The 23052-nt window shown below is 59.1% G+C and overlaps 2 protein-coding genes across 2 annotated transcripts; one reads left to right on the forward strand and one right to left on the reverse strand.

Moving 5' to 3' along the window:
* Positions 1-749: 749 nt before the first annotated feature.
* GNAI2 (G protein subunit alpha i2) lies at positions 750-15650 on the forward strand. The gene is made up of 9 exons (XM_066557890.1): positions 750-915; positions 9313-9355; positions 9536-9677; positions 9877-10037; positions 12451-12579; positions 13717-13846; positions 14052-14205; positions 14475-14672; positions 14756-15650. Exons 1-8 carry the CDS (start codon positions 798-800, stop codon positions 14663-14665), a joined length of 1068 nt encoding a protein of 355 aa, XP_066413987.1. The 5' UTR covers positions 750-797; the 3' UTR covers positions 14666-14672; positions 14756-15650.
* Positions 15651-16775: 1125 nt separating this feature from the next.
* Positions 16776-20090, reverse strand: GNAT1 (G protein subunit alpha transducin 1). The gene is made up of 8 exons (XM_066557887.1): positions 19985-20090; positions 18416-18458; positions 18085-18226; positions 17855-18012; positions 17640-17768; positions 17429-17558; positions 17190-17343; positions 16776-16966 (listed from the first exon to the last, which is right to left on the reverse strand). The coding sequence occupies exons 1-8, from the start codon at positions 20088-20090 to the stop codon at positions 16776-16778; spliced, it is 1053 nt and encodes a 350-aa protein (XP_066413984.1).
* Positions 20091-23052: the final 2962 nt, after the last annotated feature.

Genomic DNA, 23052 nt, shown 5'->3' on the forward strand with positions numbered 1-23052 from the left:
CTGGTTCCTAAGGGAGCAGCCCTGGGAGATGGGGGACAGGGCAACAGGGCAAGTGCCTGAGGGAGCCCCGGTTCTGGGAGAAACCTGGAGATGCCCCATCCTGCCCAGTCCCATCCTGACCCATTTCCTGTCACAGGCATCCCAAGCCCCGGCACCTGCCAAGGAGCTCCCTCCTGCTGTGGCAGGGGATACAGAGGGGTGAGAGATGCCCAAGCTCTGAGCCACCACCCTGTGACACCGAGACTCCACAGAAGGCAGCCCTGAAACACAGCATCACCCAAACCACTGTTCCCAGGGCTGCACCCACTGCTCTGCGCCCAAAGGGCCCCAAAACGCAGCCCCCAGACTCCATCTCCCCCTCCCCATGTGTGTCCTGCGACACACCGTGTCCCACGCACACGTCTATCCCGGGACACACCGTGTCCCACGCACACGTCTATCCGGGGACACCCCGTGTCCCTCCCATGTCTATCCCAGGACACACGGTGTCCCTCCCATGTCTATCCCGGGACACCCCGTGTCCCTGCTCCCTGCCGTCCCTCAGCCCGTGTCCCCCCGCCCCTCCCCCGCCGTTACCGGCCGCCGCCGCCTGAGGGCCCGCGCGCCGACAGAGAGGGGCCCCGCCCCACAAGCCCCGCCCACCAGCACCGCCCCGCCAGCACCCCGCCCATTGGCTACGCCCCATTGGCCCCGCCCTGGCAGGCCCCGCCCTGCGAGCCCGGGGGCGGGGCCTGTCGGGGCGGGCCGGGCCGGGCCGGCAGAGCCGCGGGCGCGCAGCAGCCGCCGCCGCCGCCGCCATGGGCTGCACCGTGAGCGCCGAGGACAAGGCGGCCGCCGAGCGCTCTCGCATGATCGACAAGAACCTGCGGGAGGACGGCGAGAAGGCGGCGCGGGAGGTGAAACTGCTGCTGCTGGGTAAGACCCCCCCGGGCCCCACCCCCGGGCCCCCCATCTTGGCTTCTTCACCCGGCTCGGCCCTGCCGGAACCGGGCGGCCTCGCCGCCTCCGCCCCCCGCTGCCCCGGCGCGATCCTGGGTACCAGCGCCCGGAGTGCCCCGCCCCGCCCCGGGGATCCCCCGTCAGTGGGATGCTGGCCCCAGCCCAGGCTTCGGGTTCTCCCCACGGTGAGCTGTGGGCTCCATCTCGGGCCGCGGGGATGTCCCCGGGAACCGGGGCCTGCCCCGCCCCAGGCTTCCGGGTTCCCCCCCACCGATGGAGCAGCAGGCCTTAGGGTTTCCCCCAAGAGTCGGATGCTGATTCCATCCCAGGTCCGAGGAATCCCCCCCGGGAGTGAGGTGTTGATCCCATCCCAGGTCTCAGGCATCCTCCCGAGAACTGGGGTGTGGGTCCCATCCCAGGCATTCCCTCGAGGAGTGAGATGTTGATTCAATCCGAAATCCTAGGGATTCCCTCCAGGAGTGGGTTATTGATCTTATCCCAATTCCCACGGATTCCCACCCCCTCCCCCCCCAGGAATGGGATGTTGGCCCCATCCCAGCTCCCAGTGTCTCTCCGCACAGGAGTGGGGTGTTGACCCCATCCCGGTTCCCAGGGTTTCCCCACAGGAATGGAGCCCTGTACCCACAGCAGATCCTGGGTCCCCTCCACATTGGGGTTCTTTCCCCACCCCTCTGTGAGCAGGATGCCAGCCCTGGGGATCCCCCTGGCAGTGGGGTGCTGGCCCTACAGCAAGCCTTGGATGCCCCTCAGAGAGGCTGCCACCCCACCCTGGGCTGTGGGGATCCCTCCCGAAGTGACACCCCACTATGGTACTGTCCCCCCAAATGGTCAGTGTCCAGTCTGGACATATCCCTTTAGGACAAAGGTGGGGGCATCCCCACTCAGCTGTTGGATGTGTCCCCCCAGCAAAGGTCCTGCAAGCTCTGGCACCCCGTCCCACCTGCCCAGGATCCCTGGACTCCTCCATGGGCTGCTCTTACCCTGGCTTCTGGAGATAACGGGGCTGACAGGCACCCATTGCCCCGTGCCTTCCCCACTGGAGCCCTGAGCCAAGCCTGAGCCTCTCCATCACCCTGCCCTCTCCGTGGAGGTTTGGGGGGCTTGGGCCATTGCCTGCCGTGGGCAGGACCCCCCACAGCCCACGGGCTCTCTGCCTCACGGACACTCGATTTGGGTACTGATAACGGGCCGCTTTCCTCTTCAAAGCACCCTGGTGATGCTCCCATGGGCGTTCACAGCCCTGCCCTGTGCCTGCGGGCAAGGCAGCACTTCGTTATTTTAATTCATTATTTCTCTTAATGACTCCCAGTTGGGCTTTTTATTCCCTTTGCGAAATTCCCAGGGAGGGCTTCCCTCCAGGTGCGAGCTGGGAGCTGCAAGGCTCCCATGGCTCCGTGGGGCAGCGGGACAGAGGGAACCCTGACAGAAAATGTCTTTGGACTCATCTGCTGTCTGCAGAGGAAGCTGCCAGCAGCAGGAAGTCACGCTGAAATCCGGCAGGCCTTTATTTGCTCAACCCCTGCCTGCCTTGAGAAATACGTAATTAACGCCTTAAAATGCTCCTTTATCAGAGCGCGGCTCTTTTTTGTTTTATTTTATTTTGATTCTTTTTGCCTTGGCACGAGCAGTGCTGGCAACAAAACCCATCCTGGGGATGTTGGGAGGGGTTCTGTGCTGTCTGGGGGGCTCCATGGTCGGGCACACTCGCTGCCCCATTTTTTTTCTGTGGAAGGCAGAGTGAAGGGAGTGGAACCCGTGGGATAGTGGAGGAGCACGTGGTGGCTCTTTGCTGTGAGCTTCTCCCATTCTGGCTTTGCTGCCAGGTCTGCTCCTCTCAGCCCAGTGCCTGGTGAGGAGTAATGGGGAGGTCACTGGCCAAGGGGGTTTGTCACCTCCAGCCTCGGGAGGCTCCTGGGACTCTCCAGGCAGTATCACCCTAGTGCTGTGAGCTCTGGGTGCCCAGGTGGGGAGGGCCCATCCTGTTGGTGCTGAGCATCACCGAGGAGCAGCTGGGGGCTCGCTGGATGATGAGGATTGTGCTGTAGGCTGACTGGCTGACATCCCTTTCCTGGGTCTTGCTCTGTCCTGAAGTGGAGGCAGGAGGAGGAAGAGGATGTCCTCACTCCCTTCTGCTGGGGCCAGTGTTTACGAGCGGCAGTTCTGATCTCAGCTGCTTTCTAAAGCCAAAAATAGAGCAAAATGGCTCTTTTTGTACATTAAAAAAAAATGGCTTTTTCTTCCCCTTGCAGCTGTTCAGGTGTCAATAGCACCAGAGCCTTGGGTCAGCACTGCCCATTTCCGAGCTGAGCCTTGGCCGGAAAATCTTCCCAAGCCAGCAGGGAGCTGCTGGGCAGGTGTGGCCAGCACTGTCCCCCTGGGGCTTGTGACATGTCCCCTCTGTGAGGTGGGACCGCAGTGCTGGGGGGATGCTCGCACCTCCCTGCTGCTCACCCTTTGTATGGCTTATTTTTTTCCTCATGGTCAGGGGAAGCTTTGAGGAGACCTGAGGCCTCACATGTCTTTTGGTGAGCACCACAGCTCCTCATCACTCTCAGCAAGGCAGAGCTCCAGGGTCCTCCATGGGGGCTGCAGCCCTCCCACCTCCTCCAGAAAAAGGGAGGCAAAAACTAAAGAGCAAAGCAGCTTCACCCTTTGTGCTGCATCAACCTACGGCATAAAGAGGAAATGTCTCTTCCAAGTGTGGCATATTTTTTGGTGTCAACTCATGGTGTCCCACAGGGCACCACAGCCAGGCAGGGCACTGTGTGAGTGGAAGGCACTGGTCTCGGAGTGTGGTGATGGCATCAGCAGTGTAGGAGCAGAGAAGGCTTGGGGCTGACTGCTGCCGGTGCCTCAGATCTGTGCTGTGCTCTGTATGTGGCCATGAGCTGCCTCTTGCCTTTCCTCTGCCGTGGTGGGTGAGCTGGGGAGGAATGGACACTGTCAGGGCAGTGAGGACAGCCAGGACCCCCCAGTGGCACACAGCTCTGCAGGTGTGGGCACAGCACTGCTCCTGCTGTGGCACCTGTCCATGCCTTCAGGTTTTCCTCTGCTGTTTGCTCTGGCAAAGTGAGTGTCTGCCAGATAGTTTGAAGCTCCAGTCTCTGATAGAGAAAAGACCCAGATGAGGCAATATCCCCCAGGCAAAGCAATTCCCCCAAACAAAGAATGTGTCCCTCCCTGCTACTGGAAACCACCATTCTCCCACGGTTTTGGTGCTGGGAGGAGCCAGGAGCCATCACTGACACCTAAAAGCACCTGGAGCATCTGCCCCATGGTTCCAACACCTCCTGGTGCCACTGTCAGCTCCTCACCATCCCTAGCACACAAAGCCCTGCAGTCAGTGGCTGTTTCTGCTGGGCAGCAGTGTTCTGGCCAAGCCACCTCCTTCCTGTGGGAGCTGGGATGCTCCAGGGGGATTCAGGGTTGGCAGCAGGAAGGTGATTGCTGTGCTCAAAGCCCCTTATTCCTTAGCTTTGGAGGATTAGGAAAGTGAAGGATTTCCCAGCTGCGTTAGAGGTGGAGAAGGCACTGGTGGGGTGATGATGTTAATCCCCTGGGGTCTGCTCTAGGTGCAGACCCTGGGATGAGGACACTGCCCTTGGTGGCACCAGGGTACGTCATGTAGGAACTGCCTGTACCAGATCCTGCCTGGGACAGACAGTGGCTGGGCAGGGCTCGGAAGCAGCTTTTTTTTTTTTTTTTTTTTTTTTTTTGGGCTTGCATAAAAATAGAGGAAGGGAGGGACCAGCTGTGACTTTCAGAGGTTGTGTGGCTCCAGAATTGCCCTGGGTTCTGTGTGAGCCGCCTCCTTTGCTGTGCTTGGTCCTGTCGTGGGGGTTGTTTCTGACCCCACTCCTTCCTCAGTCCTGGCTGTTGGAGGGGTTGGGTTCTCCCTTCAGTGGGGACACTGGGAGCCCTAATGCTGTTTTTGTGATGGCTAGGAGATGTCACAGTGAGGGGGACCAGGGAAGAACTCAGTGCTGTTAGATCCAGAGGGATCTGCTGACATCCAATCCCTGAAGCTGGTGTATTACCTGGGATGGGTTGGAATGGGATGGGTCACTACAATGCCCCCACTGGTGATGTCCTAGGGGCTGGCAGCTGCCCTCTGCTCCAAGATGAGCACTTAGACTTTGCCCAGGGGAAGAAGCAGGCTTATATGTATGTGTTTAACATATATTTTTACAGATGTACATTAGAAATGCATTTTATATTTTAACTTTTTGGTGTGTTTGTGTGTATATATATACACACATACTGTCTTACTTTTTTATGGAGCAACATATACATTGATTTAAAGCACATATAAATATATATATATCTATCTTCACCTATATATATTTATGGTGTCCCCTGGTCTGAGCCTACCCAGGGCTGGGATCACGGTGTCCCCAGGCACTGTTGCTGCAGCCAGGGCTGGCCTGGCCTTTCTGCAGCCACCGGGTTTCCTGCTCCAGGCCGGAGCGTGGCTTTCCGGCCCGGAGACTGCTTGAATCACCGGAGCCAGAGGAGCTGAGTAATCCTCCATCCCTGGTGGAAAACCCAGCCGGGGGGATTTGGGTGCCGGCAGCATCCCAGCTGTGCCAGAGGGTGAGGCCCCATCCTGTCAGGGCAGGGTGGACAGGATAATGGCACTCAGGCCTGGGGGCACATGGCAGCAGTGGTGCAGGGGGAGAGGGAACACTCTGGCCATGGCAGGGACAGAAACAGAGCAGCAAAGTTTCAGGATTCCTGGAAAAAGCCCAGCACAAGGATAGTTTTGTCCAGCTTGTGGACACTGGTGCCCCGTGTTGGCACCGGGGGTGCATTTTCCATGCTCCCCCTGGGAAACCTTCCCCAGCTCACCTCCTCCCTGTGTGCCCCGAGCATCCTTCGTGCTGCCAATTTATTTCTGTTTTATATATTTTTGTGGGTTTGGTTTGGTTTTTTTCTTTTTTGCATCTCTATCAGCTGCCTTGTACAGGGGGTCTGCACCCCCCAATTTTTTGAGGTCCTGCCTGAGGACGTGGCATTCCACCAGCCAACGATGCATGGCTCCTTCTGGGAAGCAGCCAGCCCTGTGCTGGAATGGGATGGCCCTTGGGAAAAACGCCCTGTGTCACTGTGGGGTTTTAAAAAAATGTAATTATTTTTACAGCAATTTTCCATCTGTTTTGGGTAGGGAGGAAAATGTCGAGGGGAATCTCTTTTTGTTATTAGAGTCTTTAGGGTAACTCTGCTTTTAACACACCTCTTTGTCTGTCCCATTTGATGGTGGGGATCCTGCAGGTGCCAAGGGGAGTGGGCTCTGCAGACGTCCCTCTGTCCTGCTATCTGTCTGTCCTGCAGGGAAAGGGATTGGTGGGTTTGTTCAGAGCTAAAACCCATCTGTAAATCCATGCTCAGATCATAGCTGCTGTTTGCCAGGTTGGGAAAGCTTGCCGGGACAGCAGCAGGGGCTGGGCCTCTGGGTGCTGGGGATGGGGGGTGGCTCTGGACCTGCTGGTGGATTGAATTTCAGCTTTTCCTCCATAATGAGAATTTTCCAGCTATGCATTGCTTCCATCTATGCCTGAATATTTGAAAGGATGGTGTCGTGTGGAAAAATGGAAAATCCCCTCTCAGTGATGCGGGGTGAGGTGGATCCTGAAACCTGTGGCCAGCTCTTAAAATACAGGGATTACATAGGTGCTGCCCAGAAGTATGTGCATATATTGCACTAAATATCTGCTGCCCAGAAAGCATCATAAATCATGGGCTGCAAAATATATATGTTGGCTCAATAAAGTTTTTGCCAGTGGATTAGCAGGGAGTTCTGGAGCCAGGCAGCTGCGTGCTTATTTTAAATTTTTGGAGATTATTTTTAACAAAGAAAGGAGGAAATGAGCCCAAGAGAGAGCTCTCGTCCTGTTTTTGCCAGGCACTGCCCTGGGAACAAGCACTGCCTGCAGAGAGGCAGGGCTGGAGGAAGCACAGCCTTGGGGTCAGCCCATGCTACTGGGGGGTCTCCACCCTCCCCCTGATATGCCGGCACAGGAGTCCAGAGCTCCTCTGACACTGCCTCATCCTGCCCGGGCTGGGCTGGAGGGTGGGAACTGGCAGTTGGCATCCAGCCCAGGAATTGTTTTGGGGCTGAATGGGCGGCAGCTGGGGTTTTCCGGGGATTGGAAATCCTTCCCCTCCGCTGCGCTCATGGAGGGGGCTGGGGAGGGTCCCCCGCGTGGGGAGGGGGGGCTGTTAATTCACATCCAAATTCCTGCTCACTGCTAGTGTACAATCTCCTGTGCTGGGCAAGCGTCTGATGGGAGGCAGAGGTGCTGACTTGGAACATGGCTGCCTTCCTCAGGGGGATGGGAAGGAGCCGGGAGATGTGGAGGAAGTTTGCAAGGAAATAGCCAGCCTTGGTGACGGTCACCCTGTGACTGTCACCCAGCCCGGAGAAAGCAGGAGGCCCCGGCAGGGTTGTTCCCTCCTGGCAGGGAGAAAATATCATGCGGGGTCAGAGAGAGGAGGAGCCAGGGATGGCTGTCTGTCACCTCACCTCAGAGATGCTGATAATCCAGGTTCTTGCTTGCCGTGTGCCTCAGTTTCCTTGTCCAGGCACCCTCTGAGAAAGGATTGAGTGAATGCCACTGGCCACCAGATCCAGTGCTATGGGATGGTGTTAGAAACGAGAGATATTTAATGGAAAAAATGAAGGGCTATGCCGAGTCCTTCCCCCCTGCTCCCAGCTCCAGGCAGGAGTTGCCAGCACTGACCACGAGCACTGGCCGGGCTGTGCCGGGTGCCGCGTCAGCATCCTGGGGAAGGATGGGTCAGCAGTGCTGAGAGCCCCTGCTGTGCTGGGCAGTGACCTCTGAGCTGAGCAGAGCCCCTCCCTTGGCACATACAGCATAGGAACCACGGAGCAAGGTGCTCGAGTGGGAAATACAGGGTCTCTATAGCCTCAGTATAGCCCCAGAATCAGGGCGCTCCATGCCCTGAGCACTGCCCACAGTGATGTCCCTGAGAGTGCATGCCTGTCACCTGGTGGTGTTCAGACTGGTGACAAGCGTACAAGGAGTTTGTTCCCTGCCACCATGTCTCAGCTGGCACGATGGACCCTGTTTTTCCCAGTTAATTTTAGCATAATCTGCTTTTTTTTTTTTTTCCTGATTTTTTTAAACCTCCTCTGTAATCTCTGCCCCCTCTGTGGCCGTGCTGGCACCATCCTGCTTGGGGCCGCCTGTAAGGGTAGCTCCATGGCCAAGGGCAGCATTGGGGAACCCACAAAAAGGGCTGTGAGAGGATACAGGGATGGGCTTTGCTTGGGGGATCCTCTGGGATTCACACCTGGAGGCAGAGACCACACTTGTCCCCAGCCAAAGGCGCCTCATCCTGCTGGGGGTCTTGGGGCAAGACGAGCCAGGCACTCATCCATCTCGTGACACTCCCTGCACAAAGAGGGGACAAGGGACATGCCTCTTTCTTTCAGCTTCCCCTTTTGGCTTCCCCTTTCTTGCAGCCGGGGTGACTTGGCTTCTTCCCTGCTCTCAGCCAGTGGAGGGAGGGCTGGGCTGAGCTGCACATTGCCTGCGTGGGGTGATGTCCCTAGGGGGGGACAGGGTGAGGGAAGGAGAACCTTAGGCACCCTGCCTGTCTCGCTGAATTCACAGAACCCTGCCTTTGGATGCTGGCAAACAAAACGACCCCAAAAGCCATCGGCTCTCCCTGCTGGCAGCCGCCTCTGCAGCAGGCTGGGGCTCAGGACCCGGCAGGCTGGGAAGTGCTCAGGCTGGGAAGTGCACGCTATTTAGGAACCAGCCCGGGGGCGGCTGAGCCCGCTGGGATCGCTTGAGCTGGCTGCTGGAGGTGGCAACTTATTCCCGAGTTCCCTGCCTGTACCTTGTGGCACAAGCATCCCTGCATCCTGGCTGCTGCTGCCTCCAGCTGTGGATGTGTGCTGGGGCTGGTGCTCCATTTTCCTCAGCACAGAGGGAATGTGGGATGTGGCATCTCAGGTTCTGCAGAGCTTGGCCCCCTTGTCACAGGGAGTCCCTAGGTCCAGCCAAAGCCAGGATTGCCTGTCAGCTGTGGCATGTTAGGGTTGTGGGGAAAATGTTAGTGTGTTGATGCCATTTTCCTGGCCTAGAGCAGGTGTCATTTCTTCCCTTGGGACCTATTGCGAGGGCCCCCCAGGCTCTACATTTGTTCCCTCTTTTTTTGGTCCTGACGTTTCCAGTGCTGATCCAGTCATCTGCTCTGGCTTAATGCTGCTTCTCCAATGGCTGAAGCACCTGCTGCATTCCCTCTGTGGGCTGGGCGGGTGTCCCAGTAGGGTAAGGGTTCCTGGCTTTGCACAGGACCTCATCCCTTCTCCTTTCTCCACAGGTGCTGGCGAGTCTGGGAAGAGCACCATCGTCAAACAGATGAAGTGAGTGGTCCCTGCACTGTCACTGTGGCTGACACTGCTCAGGCATTGGCCACAGGCTCCAAAACCAGTGGCTGACAGGGAAAGCTCCCAATCAGTGTTGCCACAGAGCATGGATGGGGAGCAGCATCCTGGGGTATCCCACAAAGGGCTGACCTTGCCTGTGTCTCTTCCCTGCCCCAGGATCATCCATGAGGATGGCTATTCAGAGGAGGAGTGCCGGCAGTACAAAGCTGTGGTCTACAGCAACACCATCCAGTCCATTATGGCTATCATCAAGGCGATGGGGAACCTGCAGATTGACTTTGGAGACTCCTCCAGAGCGGTGAGTGCCCTCCTTCTCCCACTGTGCCTTGCAGGAAGGGGGGTTCTTGGTGGCTAAAACAGATGTGTCTAAAACTGGACTAGGATTAAAGGTGGCTCAGCCCAAGCCCTGCTGTTCCCTGATGGGCCCCTATCAGGCCCTTTGAGTGAGTGAGCTTCAGTAAGTCTGTGCCAATGCTCAAGCTGTTTTATTCCTGCAGGATGATGCTCGGCAGCTGTTTGCACTCTCCTCCACTGCTGAGGAGCAGGGCATCATGCCCGAGGACCTGGCCAACGTCATCCGGAGGCTGTGGGCTGACAACGGGGTCCAGGCTTGCTTCAACCGCTCCCGGGAGTACCAGCTGAACGACTCTGCTGCCTAGTGAGTGCCCCCTCCTCTGCCCCAGCTCAGCTGAGCCCTGTGAGCCACAGTGCTTTTATCAAGCAGCAGAAAATCCCCCCAGGGGCTGCTGTTCAACCTCACCAGGCTTAGGAGCTGGTGCTGCCACTTCCCGCATGGTGCTGGGGCTGAGCCCGAGCGGAACTGGGAAGGCGGATGTTTCGAAAGCTGTTTCCTTCTCTGGCGGGGTGCTGTGTACCCTGGGAGGGGGGCACTGGGGCATCCCCCTCCTGCCACTGCTCTGTCCCCTCTGCCCTTCCCCAGGAGATGTTCTCCACTGGCTGCCCACTCATGAGCACAGCCCATCCTCATCACCCTTCATGGGCTGTCAAGGCAGGAAAAATTCCCAAGGAAAGCCCTGGGGACACTTGATGAGTAGGATGCTCAAAAGGCTTCTCTTTTTCTTTTAACCGTTTTTATACAGAAAGACTTGGCATTATGCTTGTGCATTACCCAGCAAATTGGTGTTTAGGTAGATTGCTGCAGCTGGTTGGGTTTATTTTTGAAGAGATTAATAAATAAAGTTAATCTGCCTAATGTACCATTGCTGGAGAGAGCAACACAGCTGAATCTGTGTTCAGCTTGCACAGTGCCCTCCTACCCTCTCCACCCAGACCCCTTATGGTAAAGCAGTGTCAGGGGAGCTCATGGTGTGCCAGGAACACCCCACCAAGCCTGGCCTTGCCTGGGATCCTGCACACTTGGGACTCACTGCCATCCCAGCTGTCCCCTCATGCACGGCAGTGTCAGGTCCTTCTTTTGCATGGAGATCACTGTGGGGAAGAGACTGCTGGAAAGCTCCTGGCAAGCCCCAAACCTGGAGAAGCTCCTGTCAGCTCTTTCCCCCGGCACCCGCAGCTTTCACTTCCGACAGGCACACACCCACCTTCCCCAGCCCCTGTCTGCTCAACCCCATCACTCCCCAGCCAGCCCTGGCATTTCCCTGGCAGTGGGTGCTGGTTTGGAAGCACAGAACACCCAGCAGGTGCCAGGGAGCTTGCACACACACTTGGAGCAGGTGTATCTGCACAGTGTCTGCCAAGTGCCTGTCGCTGTCAGTGCCATTATGGAGTGTTTAGCACATGGTGGGGGTTGGACAACCATTAATTAGGAGCACCTTCAAGCTGTTGCTCCAGCCTTTTTCCAGCCCTGTGGAGATGCCTGTGCAGTGGCCAATCCCTTGCCCATCTCACAGGGATGATGTGCCCATGGTGCTGCTGGAACAGGACAGAATGGGAATGAGGAGCCCCATGTTGTGCCCAGCACACAGCCCACCTGTGCTGCAGCCCTCTGCAGCACAGCAGCCCCTGTCCTGTTCCTCCTCTGCCTCTGAGAGTTATAACAGTGCCGGGGTGGTGCTCACCAGCACCCTGGGGCTTGATGCAATGTCCAAGAGCCTGCGGTGCTGCGCAGGGCCCTGCTGTGGCGTTTCCTGTTTTTCGTAGCCAGAGGCCATGTGTGTTTCCGGCTGTTTTTGAGCAGCTCTGCAGCAGTAACGTGCAGGTCCCCCACCCTCACACCCACAGCAGGCTCCTGGGGCACCTCCAGCCCTGGCCTTGCCCTGACACGCTGCAGGGTTTCCCAGGAGCTGGCGAGTGGCCGTGCTGCAGTCGGAGCCAAGGATCCCTATGGCCTTGCGGGCTGTAATCTGGCTTTCACCAGATTACAGGGCCACAAATGCCTTAATTAAGACAAGCCTAATTTGCTTAAAGGAGCCCATTTGTAGTAACCCAATTAAAGCAATGTGAGCTGGAGAAATCAAAACCTGCCTTGATCCCCCTGGCAGCCCTCATCAGTGCTGGTGTGTGTTGCACACTGGGGACCCGGCCACCACCTGTGGCCATGCAGGCAGCAGGGCAGGTGATGCTCCCGGGGGGCTCGGGACTCCTGCAGCCCCCATGGTGCTGCTCCCTGTCTCTCCAGCCTCCCACCTCCTGCTTCCTCCCAGGACGCTGTCCCTTTGTGTTTTTGACTATAAATGGCATGGCGCCATCGATTGTTTCCGCCGGCACTGCGGCTGGTTGCCATAGCACTGAATATTTTCCTCTTGCCATTTCCCCCTGTGCAAACAGTCAGGGAAATGGGGTGAGCCCCTCAGCACCGGCTGCATCCTCTGCTGGGCTCCCAGTGCCAGCACACTGCCCCCAGTCCCTCATTCCTGTGTGTCCCTGGCCACTGGTGTCCTGCCTCGCCTGTGTCTGACAGGGACATGGGGTTACCCCGGGATGCACTTGGGGACTCTGCTGTGCGTCCCAGCTTGGTACTGCCCACCTCAACTGAGCAATGCTGGGAGATGCACAGGGGACTCTGGGCCAGTGTGGGGATATCCCATGGGATCTGGGTGGGTCGTGCCCCACGGTCCAGCTCCCACAGCACCTTTCCTCTTTGTCCCCAGCTACCTGAACGACCTGGAGAGGATAGCCCGTGCTGACTACATCCCCACCCAGCAGGATGTGCTGCGCACCAGGGTGAAGACCACGGGCATCGTAGAGACTCACTTCACCTTTAAGGACCTGCACTTCAAGTATGTCTGACATCTTTCCCTTTTGCCTTTTTGAAAGCAAAAAAAAACCCTTCCTCCCCATGTTCAGATGGAGCATGGGTACACACTGTGTGCACTCAGTTCTCCCCACCTCCTGGTTTGCTCATGGCGGGAACTGCTGCCTCAGAGAGCGGAAACCGCTGAAATAGCTGGAGCAGCCTCAAAAACACTTCACAGAACTGAGCCTGGGGGCGGATCCAGGCTCTGGCGAGGAGGGGAGGGGGAAGGCGTCCCTCCTCCCGCTGCTGTGACGCTGCTTCCGCTGCAGGAAGGGCGCTGGGCAGGAGCTGGGGGCTCGGGGTCAGGCAGTGGCAGCGCTGCCTGCTGGCACCCCGTGGTTGCTTTCCACTGAAAACCCACGGGAAATAATAAGGGCTCCAGTTTCGGAGGCAAAAAGCTGCCATTGTGCACATCCCCAGGGGATTTGGTCCCATGGCAACAGAGCTGATGTCAGAAATATCTGCTGGGGTCCTCTCTGAATGCAGGGGGCTCGCAGGGACCCTGATGCCACCCTGGTAGAATGGAGACACTTGGTTGTGCATTGCCAGGGCAGCACTTCGGGGTGGCAGTGAGGGTGGTCTGGGGGAATGCAGTGTGTCCCAGTGGGGAAGCCTTCCCGCCAGCCAAGCAGTTGGCAATGGGCGTGGCAGTGGATGTGGAATGCTGCTGCTGGCCTCTTCTCCATGGAGGCAGGGCATCCTCTGCTGCCCGTGGAGGGAGGGGCACATGGTGCATCAGGATCATCCCCGAGCCCTGCTGCTGCCACAATCCTGCTGAGCCCACACTGCCTTGGCTCTCCTTGGTCCAAGGTCTCTGGCAAAGCCCTGCTGTGCCTGCCCTGGAGCAGGTCTCTGGGGAACATGACACTGACAGCCCCTGGGAAAGGTGGCCTGATCCTGCCCCAGCTCATGTCAGGGATGTGCTTTGGCTGGGAAATGAGCCTGGGCACTGTCCTGGCAGCAGGAGCTGGGGCCGATCTTCAGTACTGGCAGAGGCCCTGTGCTCTGTCTGCACCAGTGCTGCTCCTGCTCCAGCAGCTGGGGTCACTGAGGCAGGGCATGGGGTGAGGGTGGTGGGGCTGGGAGCTGCCATCTATCCCGTGTCAATCCCCTGCTGCAGGATGTTCGATGTGGGAGGCCAGCGCTCAGAACGGAAGAAGTGGATCCACTGCTTCGAGGGGGTGACAGCCATCATTTTCTGTGTGGCCCTGAGTGCCTATGACCTGGTGCTGGCTGAAGATGAGGAGATGGTGAGTCATGGGCATGGAACCAGTGCCATGAGCTGTTGCCTCTGGTGGCCACAAGGGCCCTGGGCAGTGTTGCCCAAGCCTTGCAGGGCCATTGGCATCCCCTGCACAGGCAGGCAGGAGCATGAGGGGTGGCAGTTTGGGGAGCAGTGGGGTGGGTGCTGCCTGGGGGTCCCTGCCTGGCTCATACTGCCATCTTCCCTGCCAGAACCGGATGCATGAGAGCATGAAGCTGTTTGACAGCATCTGCAATAACAAGTGGTTCACAGACACATCCATCATCCTCTTCCTCAACAAGAAGGACCTCTTTGAGGAGAAGATTGTGCACAGCTCCCTCACCATCTGCTTCCCTGAGTACACAGGTACCACTGGGACCCTCTGTGCCCCCTGCCCTCCTGGCAGGAGCAGTGGGTTGGGGCAGCAAGTGGGGTGTGATGGGTGTTTGGGTTGTCCCAGGAGATGTGGGGGGACCCAACACAAGGGGCAGCTGTCCTGAAGGGGGGTTATCTGAAGGTCATTCTGCCTCTGGAGCCTCAATTTGGCAACAGGACAGTGGCTGTGGAGGGCCAAGCCCAAACCCTTTGGTGGCTGTGGGCGACTGTGGGGTAGCCCAGTGTCTCTTCTTGCCCAGGGGCCAACAAGTATGACGAGGCAGCCAGCTACATACAGAGCAAGTTTGAGGACCTGAACAAGAGAAAGGACACCAAGGAGATCTACACCCACTTCACCTGTGCCACGGACACCAAGAACGTGCAGTTTGTCTTCGACGCCGTCACCGACGTCATCATCAAAAACAACCTGAAGGACTGTGGTCTCTTCTGAGGCTCAGGTGGGTGGTGGCCATGGACCATCCTTCAGCTGCAGGCTCCCCTGTCCCCAGACCCTCCCCTGCTCACCACCTCTCTCTCCTAGGAGCTGCAAAGGAAGGACCACGCCATCTCCCACTCCTGCTTCTCTTCAGATTCATTCCTCCGCCCACCACGTAAAGAGACTTTTAAAATGTCAGCATGGTGGCAGGGCCCACGTAACCCCTGCTGGCTGTGTTTGCTCCCCACCATTGTCCTCCTCCTCGCCGGCGTTGCCCTTCCAGGGAAGACGAGTTTTTAATCTTGGTTTGTACCACCTCAGCCCTTCCAGCCCCCATTTCATTCACCCTGAGCCCTGGAGCTCTCACTGTTTACATTGCAAGTGTTGCTGGCACAGGGGGCACAGGGTCCCCTCGGGGATGCCCACCCAGCCACAAACACGACCGATGACATTCCTTTTAGTAAACCAGAAAAGAAAGAAGAAAGAAAAAAAGGAAAAAAAAAAAAACCAAAAAAAGAAAAAAACAACAAAACCAAACCCAAAACCATGCAAAAAAAAACCACACCACACCGGTTGGGCACAGGTTACTTTTTAAAGAAACCTTTTTACCAGACTATTTAAAAGCATCAAGTGCTACGTGGTGGTGCCATCCTCCGTGGCCAGCCCACCCCCCAACCGTGTGCCTTTGGGGGGGAGGGTCTGCACCCCACCCCGCCTTGCTGCCCCCATCCCGATGGGCAGCTCAGGCAGGAGGGTGGGCAGGGGGTGCTGCCCACTGCCTCTATCCCCCCCCTCTTTCTAAGCCTAGTTTTTAGGGCTAGCTGTTGCATTGGGTGAGGAGAGCCCGCTGTACAGAGCGGCCCCCGCTGTCCCCCCAGCCCAGGGGGACCCTCCAGCCGATGCCTGCGGCCTCGCTTTTCCCACAGGATCTTCTACCAAACTGTTCACATGGTTTGAAATAATAAAATGTAGAAAGGAAAAAAATAAGAGAGAAACATTATATGTACTGAAACACCCTGTGTGACATGGGAGTGGGCAGGGGCGCTTCACCTCTGTGGGAGGGTTGGGGTGGGCCCCAGGGGTGGGAGAGGGACACAAGGTGGGTTGGCATCCCCCTGGGGTCAGGAGAAGCCCCTGCTCGTGGGAGGTGAGGGCAGTGGTGGGGCCCTTGGGGGTGTAGCTGGGATGCTGCTGCGGGGCTGAGCCCTACCCCGAGGGGCTGTGGGGTGGGGGGGGAACAAACACATGACCAGCCCCTGGCTCTGCAGCGGTGACATGGTGGCACAGTGGAGCCTCAGTATCACAGTCCCTGGGGTCACGCAGGACCCAGGAACACCCAATGATCTGTAGCCCAGAGGGAGATGTAGCACCCCTTGCACCCAGCAGCCCACAGGAACCCCCAGCCCCAGGGATCACCCATGGACACCCCACACCCAAAGGACCCCCAGCTCTGGGGTTTGTGGAGACTCCCAGCACCCCCAGCTCCAGGGGGGCACCCATGGACACCCAGCAGCACCCGAGGGACCATCCCAGCACCCAGAGCTTCAGAGGGCACCTGTACCCCCCAGCACCCAAGGGAACCCCTAACACCCCTCAGCTCCAAGGGGTACCAGGGACTCCCAACACCAAGGGGCACCTAAAATCCCCCAGTCTCCCCAATGCCAAGGGTCATCTGGGAACCCCAGCACCTCTCAGCCGTAAAGGGAACCCAGGGGCACCCCAGGATCCCTCAAGTACCTAGGGACACTCAGGACCCCCAAACACCCCTCTGCTCCAAGGGGTACTCAGGGACCCTCAGTACCCAAGGGAAGCCCTGTCCCCCACAGCTCTGAGGGTAACCCAGGGACCTGCAGCACCCGAAAGTATCCAGGGTCATCCAGGTACCCCTTGGACCTGAACCTCCAGAGACTCCCAGCAGAGCTGGGGACCCCACAGTGGGAGAGTGGGTGGGGAGGGGGAGTGAGACTGTGCCCCCCGCCCCCCCCAGCCCCCCCACTTCACCAGGGGTGGCTTTGGAGCTGGGCAGGTCAAATCCCAGGGGTCTGGGGCAAGCGGAGATGGTTGTGGAGGTGGAATGGGGTCAGCAGCGGGGCTGGTCCCAGGGGAGGGGGGGCTCGGCTGGGGCTCAGAACAGCCCGCAGTCCTTGAGGTTCTCCTTGATGATGATATCAGTGACGGCGTCAAAGACGAACTTGACGTTCTCGGTATCGGTGGCGCAGGTCATGTGGGAGTAGATCTCCTTCACGTCCCGCCGCATGTTCAGCTCCAGGAACTGCAGCTTGATGTAGTTGCCCGCATCGTCGTAGGTGTTGGGACCTGGTGGTGGGGCAGTGAGCAGGGTCCCTTCCTGGGCTGGTCCCCCGCCAAAATGCCAACCCAGTGCTCCCTCAGGTGGGCAAATCCTGCACTCTCCCTCAGCAAGGCTCATGCAGCACCATTGCATGGGGTGCTGAGGACACCTGGTGGGGGACTCCTGTGGGGGTGGTGGCACCCAGGCCTCCAGCAGCACCCCACCATCCCCAGCCACCGCCACACTCACCGTCATAGTCGGGGAAGCAGATGCTGAGGTGGGCCTTCTTGATCTTCTCCAGGAAAACGTCCTTCTTGTTGAGGAAGAGGACGATGGAGGTGGTGGCAAAGTAGCGGTGGTTGCAGATGCTGTTGAAGAGGTGCAGGCTCTCATGCATGCGGTTCTGCGGAGGGACACAGCCCCTTGGTGACACCCAAGTCATGACTGGGGCAAAGCAGAGGGGGTGTGAGGTGGTGAGCGTCCCTCACCACTTCATCATCCTCCACCAGGACCATGTCGTAGGCACTGAGAGCCGCGATGAAGATGATGCAGGTCACACCCTCAAAGCAGTGGATCCACTTCTTCCTCTCTGAGCGCTGTCCGCCCACGTCGAACATCCTGGGCAGGACAAAGGAGGGTCAGCACCCCCCCTCCCTGCCCACCCCCTGGCACCAGCCCTCCCTGGGGCCTGGCCCCCACCTGAAGTTGAGGTCTTTGAAGGAGAACTGGGTCTCAATGATGCCGGTTGTCTTGACACGGGAACGCAGCACGTCCTGCTCTGTGGGGACGTAGCCGGGGGTCACCAGGCGCTCCAGGTCTGACAGGTAGCTGGCCAGGCACGCGGTGGGCATGAGACACGGGTTGGAACCCCCCTGATGCCTCCCTCAGCCACTCTCCCTGAGCCCAGCACGTACTAGCCTGCAGAGTCGTTGAGCTGGTACTCGGAGGCGCGGTCAAAGCAGGCTTGGATGCCCGAGTCCTTCCAGAGCCGCCCGATGATTTCTGACATCTCCTTAGGCATGGTCCCCTCCTCGATGGTGTCCGAGAGGTGCAGCAGCTTACGGGCATCGTCCTGTGAGGGACAGGGGGTCAGTGGGGCCTGTGGACTGCGGGGAACCCCTGCCCCACATGGAATGCCCCTCACCTGGCGAGCCGTGTCCCCGTACTGGATGTTGAGGGTGGTCATGGCCCGCACGATGGCCAGCATGGACTGGAGCGTGTTGCTGTAAATGATGGCAATGAACTCCAGGCATTCCTCCAGCGAGTAACCGTCCTGGTGGATGATCCTGGCCGGGGAAGATCACGGGCGTGGGGCTGAGCTGGGTGCCGTGGAGCTGAGCCACAGGATGCATGCACCCCATGGCAGTGGCACGGGGCAGTCAGGCACAGTGGGATGGGGCGCCCCATGGCTGCAGTGTGGGACAGACACTGTGCATGGTGGGCACCATCAAGTGACCCTCCCCCTTGGCACTTACTTCATCTGCTTGACAATGGTGCTCTTCCCCGACTCCCCTGCTCCTAAGGGGACAAAACAGGGGTCATGGTGGTGCCATGGGCACTCCCAGCTGAGCCCTGTACTGGCTCATTGAGAACCTTGGTGCCTGACGTGGCTGCGGGCACTGCTGGCTGTGCTGGGTCCGTGGCTCAGGGTGTGCAGGGGGATTAACAGCCTGGTGCCAGTGGCATTAAGGTTAGCCTGAGCAGCTGCATCTAATGGGATCTGAAGCAGCTCAGCCAGGACACTCTCAGGAGCCCAGGGGAGGGGTTGGGGACGTGGTGACATCGCAACCCTGCCATCCCGCTACCCCAACACCCAATGCCACAAACTTGTGGCTGTGCAGGCAGATGTGTCCTGGACCAGGCTGTGAGGACAGTGATGCCACCCACGGCCCCACCACATACGCAGCACCCCATCCTCAGGCACCACTGGGAGACTGGGAAGGACTGGGAGGGACACACGGCACAAGGGGGCTCCAGGGACAGGCATGGGGTGGTGGAACGGGCTGCATGGGGTCCCTAGGAGCATTGGGGCAGGGGTGCTGATGGGCTGGGGTGGTGATAGGTTGTGTGGGTGAAGGCTCTTAAGGTGGTTTGGTTGTGGCTGGGGAACCTGGGAGAGGGGGGATGTTAGGTGGGCTGGTTGGGTTGAGGGATATATGGAAGCCAGGGGATCTTTGGGTAAATCTTAGGACCTTAGGATCTCAGGATCTCATCTTCTTGTTGAGATGGTCTGTTGTGTTTGGGGCGCCTGGTAAGGCATGCTGAGCAAGTTGGGATGAGCTGGTTTAGGGGATCCTGGGAATAGGGAGACTGTTGGGGTGTCTGGTTGGGTTTAAGGGTACTGAGGGAGAAAGGAAACATTGAATGGGCTTTTTGGTTTGACTGGTTTGCTTTAGGGGTGCTTCGAGGGTCAGAAGACTGTTAGAGTGGGCTGACTGGGCTTAGGGGTGCTTAGGAGCAGGGGCCTGGGGGCTGTTGGATTGATTTGGTTTAGAGTGGGGTCAGGGAAACTTTGGGTGTTTTATGGGGAGGGGTTGGTTGGTTTTAGGGATGCCTGGGAGTGGGAGGCTGTTGGGGACACTCCTGGGTTGTGCTGGTTTGGTTTAAAGGTGCTGGAGGCATCAGGGAAACATTGGGTGGGCTCTTGAGAAGGGGAGGTTTGGTTTAGGGCTGCTGGGAATGGGGTTGATGTTGGGGTGGGCTGCTTGGTTTTAAGGGTCCTGGGTGAGTCAGGAGAAAGTTGAATGGACTGTGAGGGTGGGCTGCTTGGGTTTGCGGGTCCATTTGGGGGCCAGAGGAATGTTGGATTGGCTGGTGGGGTTTGGGGGCAGTTGTGGGGGGTGCTGGTTGGGTTGGGGGGTGATGGTTGGGTTGGGGGTGCTGGTTGGGTTGGGGGGTGATGGTTGGGTTGGGGGTGCTGGTTGAGTTGGGGGTGCTGGTTGGGTTGAGGGGCACTGGTAGGTTTCCGGGATGCATTGGGTGGGCTGTTAGGCCGAGGTGCTCAAGGGATGGGTACGTCCCCCGGGGTGTTGTGTCCCCCTTACCCAGCAGCAGCAGCTTGACGGTCCTGGCATCCTTCTCAGCATCTTCCTTGAGCTTCTTCTCCAGCTCTCGGGAATGCTTCTCCTCGGCACTGGCGCCGGCTCCCATGGTCAGCCCCGCAGCCCTGCGGTTCAGCACCCGCTCCTTGGAGGTCAGCACCAGGATGGGCAGCGAGCTCCAGCCTCCCGCCGCCTCCAGCGCTCGCTCCCGCGCCCGCCGCCGCCGCTGCCACCGCCGCCCGCCCGTGTGCGACAAGGACGGGGCCAAGGTCCCCCGGGGCCGCCTGCCGGGGGGCTGCGCTCAGCACCCGGGGCTTAAGCTGGGCCCCCCCGATAAACCCCCTGCAATCCGCAGCGGGCTGAGCTCAGCAATCCCGAGGTTCCCGGAGTCAGCACTTCTGCCGGGAGGGTGCCCCGGCCCCACCAGCCCCAGCTTTGCCTCCACCCGGGGCTGGGGCAGTGACCCGGACACCCTGGGGGAAGTGGGACCCCTGCCCATCTCCAGCTCTGGTGTGGACCCCAGGGGTTTGGAATTGCGAGGTGGGATGGTGTGTCTGCTGGGATCAGGTCAGAGTGGGAGCTAATGTCCCCACTGTCCCCATCTCACCTGGTCAAAGCCCCCGCTCTGGAGCAGTGCCCACTGTACCACCCCAGTTAAGCCATGCCAGTGTCCCCATGGGCACTCCCCACAGTGATAGAATGCCAGCCTCCATCACCGCACCCTGTGTCCCCAGGGACCCTCCCAGAACCCTCCACTAATGTCCCCATGCCCTCTGGGTGCACTTCTTAGTGAGCCTGCCCAGCCACCCACCTGTACAGTCCCAGTGCCACCAGGCCAGCTCAGTGTCACCTGCACAGCGTCCCCAGGCCCTCCAGCAACACCTGCACCATGTCCTCAGGGATACCCGCATACCCTCCACAGGGTTCCCAAACCCTCTCCAGTAACACTTCCCAGTGACTATGGAAGAAATCCCAGTGTTCCCAAGCAATTCCAGTTCCTGTGTGGGGACCATGTCCCACCCCAGTCCAAAAAAAACCTGTCCAACGCCCAGGGACACTGCAGTGCCACCTCTGTGTTACCACCCCAAACTCAGTGAGGCCCCCCAATGTCGCTGGGTCCCTCAGTGTGCCTTCCCAGTGCCCCCCTCTTACGTCCCCAGTGCCACCGGGCCCCCCATTGCCACCACCATGTGGCCACCACAGCAAAACTGAGTATCCCAAGGAACACCGCAGTAACTCCCCGGTGTTCCCCCACCTCCGGTGGCTCCAGGCCTTGCCAGGGCTGCCCAGTGACCCCAGTACAGCCCAGTTCCCCTCTGTCCCCCCTTTGTCCCCAGCGCGCCCCGTCCCCGCACGGCGGCTCTCCTGCAGTGCCCCGCTCGGCCGCCAGAGGGCGGGAGCGCCCAGCGCAGCTCCCAGTACAGCCCAGCGCAGCTCCAGTACAGCCCAGTGCTCCCAGTACAGCCCAGTGCTCCCAGTACAGCCCAGCGCAGCTCCCAGTACAGCCCAGTGCTCCCAGTATAGCCCAGTGCTCCCAGTACAGCCCAGTGCAGATCACAGTACAGCCCAGTGCTCCCAGTTCAGCATTGCACCAGCCCCAGTACAGCTCTGCACCCCACCAGTTTGCCCAGTACTGACCCCAGCATAGCCCTAGCACCCCCAGTACTCACAGCAGAGCCTCTCAGGACTGGCCAGAGGAGCACAGCACCATTGCCCCAGTACTGAACAGAGTGCCCTGCCACAGCCCAGTACTGCCCACTACAACCCCCAGCCACCCTATAGAACCATCACCACTTCCCCACCACTGCTCCCAGTACTGCCCAGTACCACCCTAATGCCTCAATACTTCTCCTAATCCTCCCAGTACCAACCTCCAGTGTGCCCAGTGCTACCTCCAACACAGCCCAGGACCTTTCAGAACTGCCCCCAGTGCCTCCTGGAACTACTCAGAGGAGCTGGGTACCACCCCAGTATCAATCAAGGTGCTCCCAGTATCATCCACTACTACCCTCAGTGCCCTCTGCTAAGTTTCTCCCCTGCTCCATGCTGCCAGTACCAGCTCCCTGTACCATATCCTGGTGCTCCAGAACTTTCCTCAGGGCCCCCAGCACTTCCCCGTGCCCCCAGCAGTGACTCTGAGTGCTCCCAGTGCCTTCAGCAACACCCAGTGGTGGCACCAGCCCAGCCCAGTGTACCCCAACACTCAGCAGTGCCACCCAGCAGTGGCACCTCCTCACAGCCCCTGTGCTGCCCCCAGCACAGTGACCCAGAGCCCCAGGGGCAGCCCTGGCAGGGTTCAGGGAATGCCATGGTGGGGCCAGGCCCGTGCCCTACAGAGCACACGAGGCCCCCGCGTCTGTCCCAAAGCCAGCGTTTATTTGGGGGTACCCCTGGCAGCAGGGACACTTACTCAGCCCTGGCCACCCCTGTGTTCCCATGTACAGCTATTTACAGCCCTCCACACCCACCGGGGTGCCCAAAGAGGGTGGCTGATGGGCTGGGTGCCCCAAACACCTCTGGGTGCCACTGTCACCAAGCTCCAGCAGCTGCTCAAGGTTTTACACCAGCGTGGGCCCTTCTCCTTCCCTTCTCCATCCAACGACCCTGGGGCCAAGCCCCCACTATTGCCTGGACACCTCGATCCCACCTCGAGGTCCCATCTCACCCCAGCCAAGCCCCCAGGGAGGGGACAGAGTCGTGTACCCTTGCCCCTTCTCCTCAGCTTGCTTGGTGGTCTACAGCCCCCCCACAGAAAGCACTTGCTCCTCCATAACCCTGTGGGGAAACTGAGGCACAAAACTGTGATGGTCATGCCCAGCTTGCAGTGGGCAGCCCTTGTCTGGCACTGCCTCACACCCTGCCCTCCCCAGGGCATCTTCCCCTCCCACACAAGGACATCCATCCCCCAGCATGGTGTCCCAGCTGTGTGGGAGAGGGGCTGTGGTGACCCACGGCCCCTGCACAACAGGATCTGGGGGTCCTTGGCAGGGGGGAAGACAGTGATGGTGGCGGCAGCCACCTCAGGGGTCCCTGCTCCTCCCCAGGGGTCCCTGCTCCTCCCTGGAGGGGGG

Source organism: Molothrus aeneus, chromosome 12 (assembly GCF_037042795.1).
Source record: "Molothrus aeneus isolate 106 chromosome 12, BPBGC_Maene_1.0, whole genome shotgun sequence".
NCBI classification, from domain to species: domain Eukaryota; kingdom Metazoa; phylum Chordata; class Aves; order Passeriformes; family Icteridae; genus Molothrus; species Molothrus aeneus.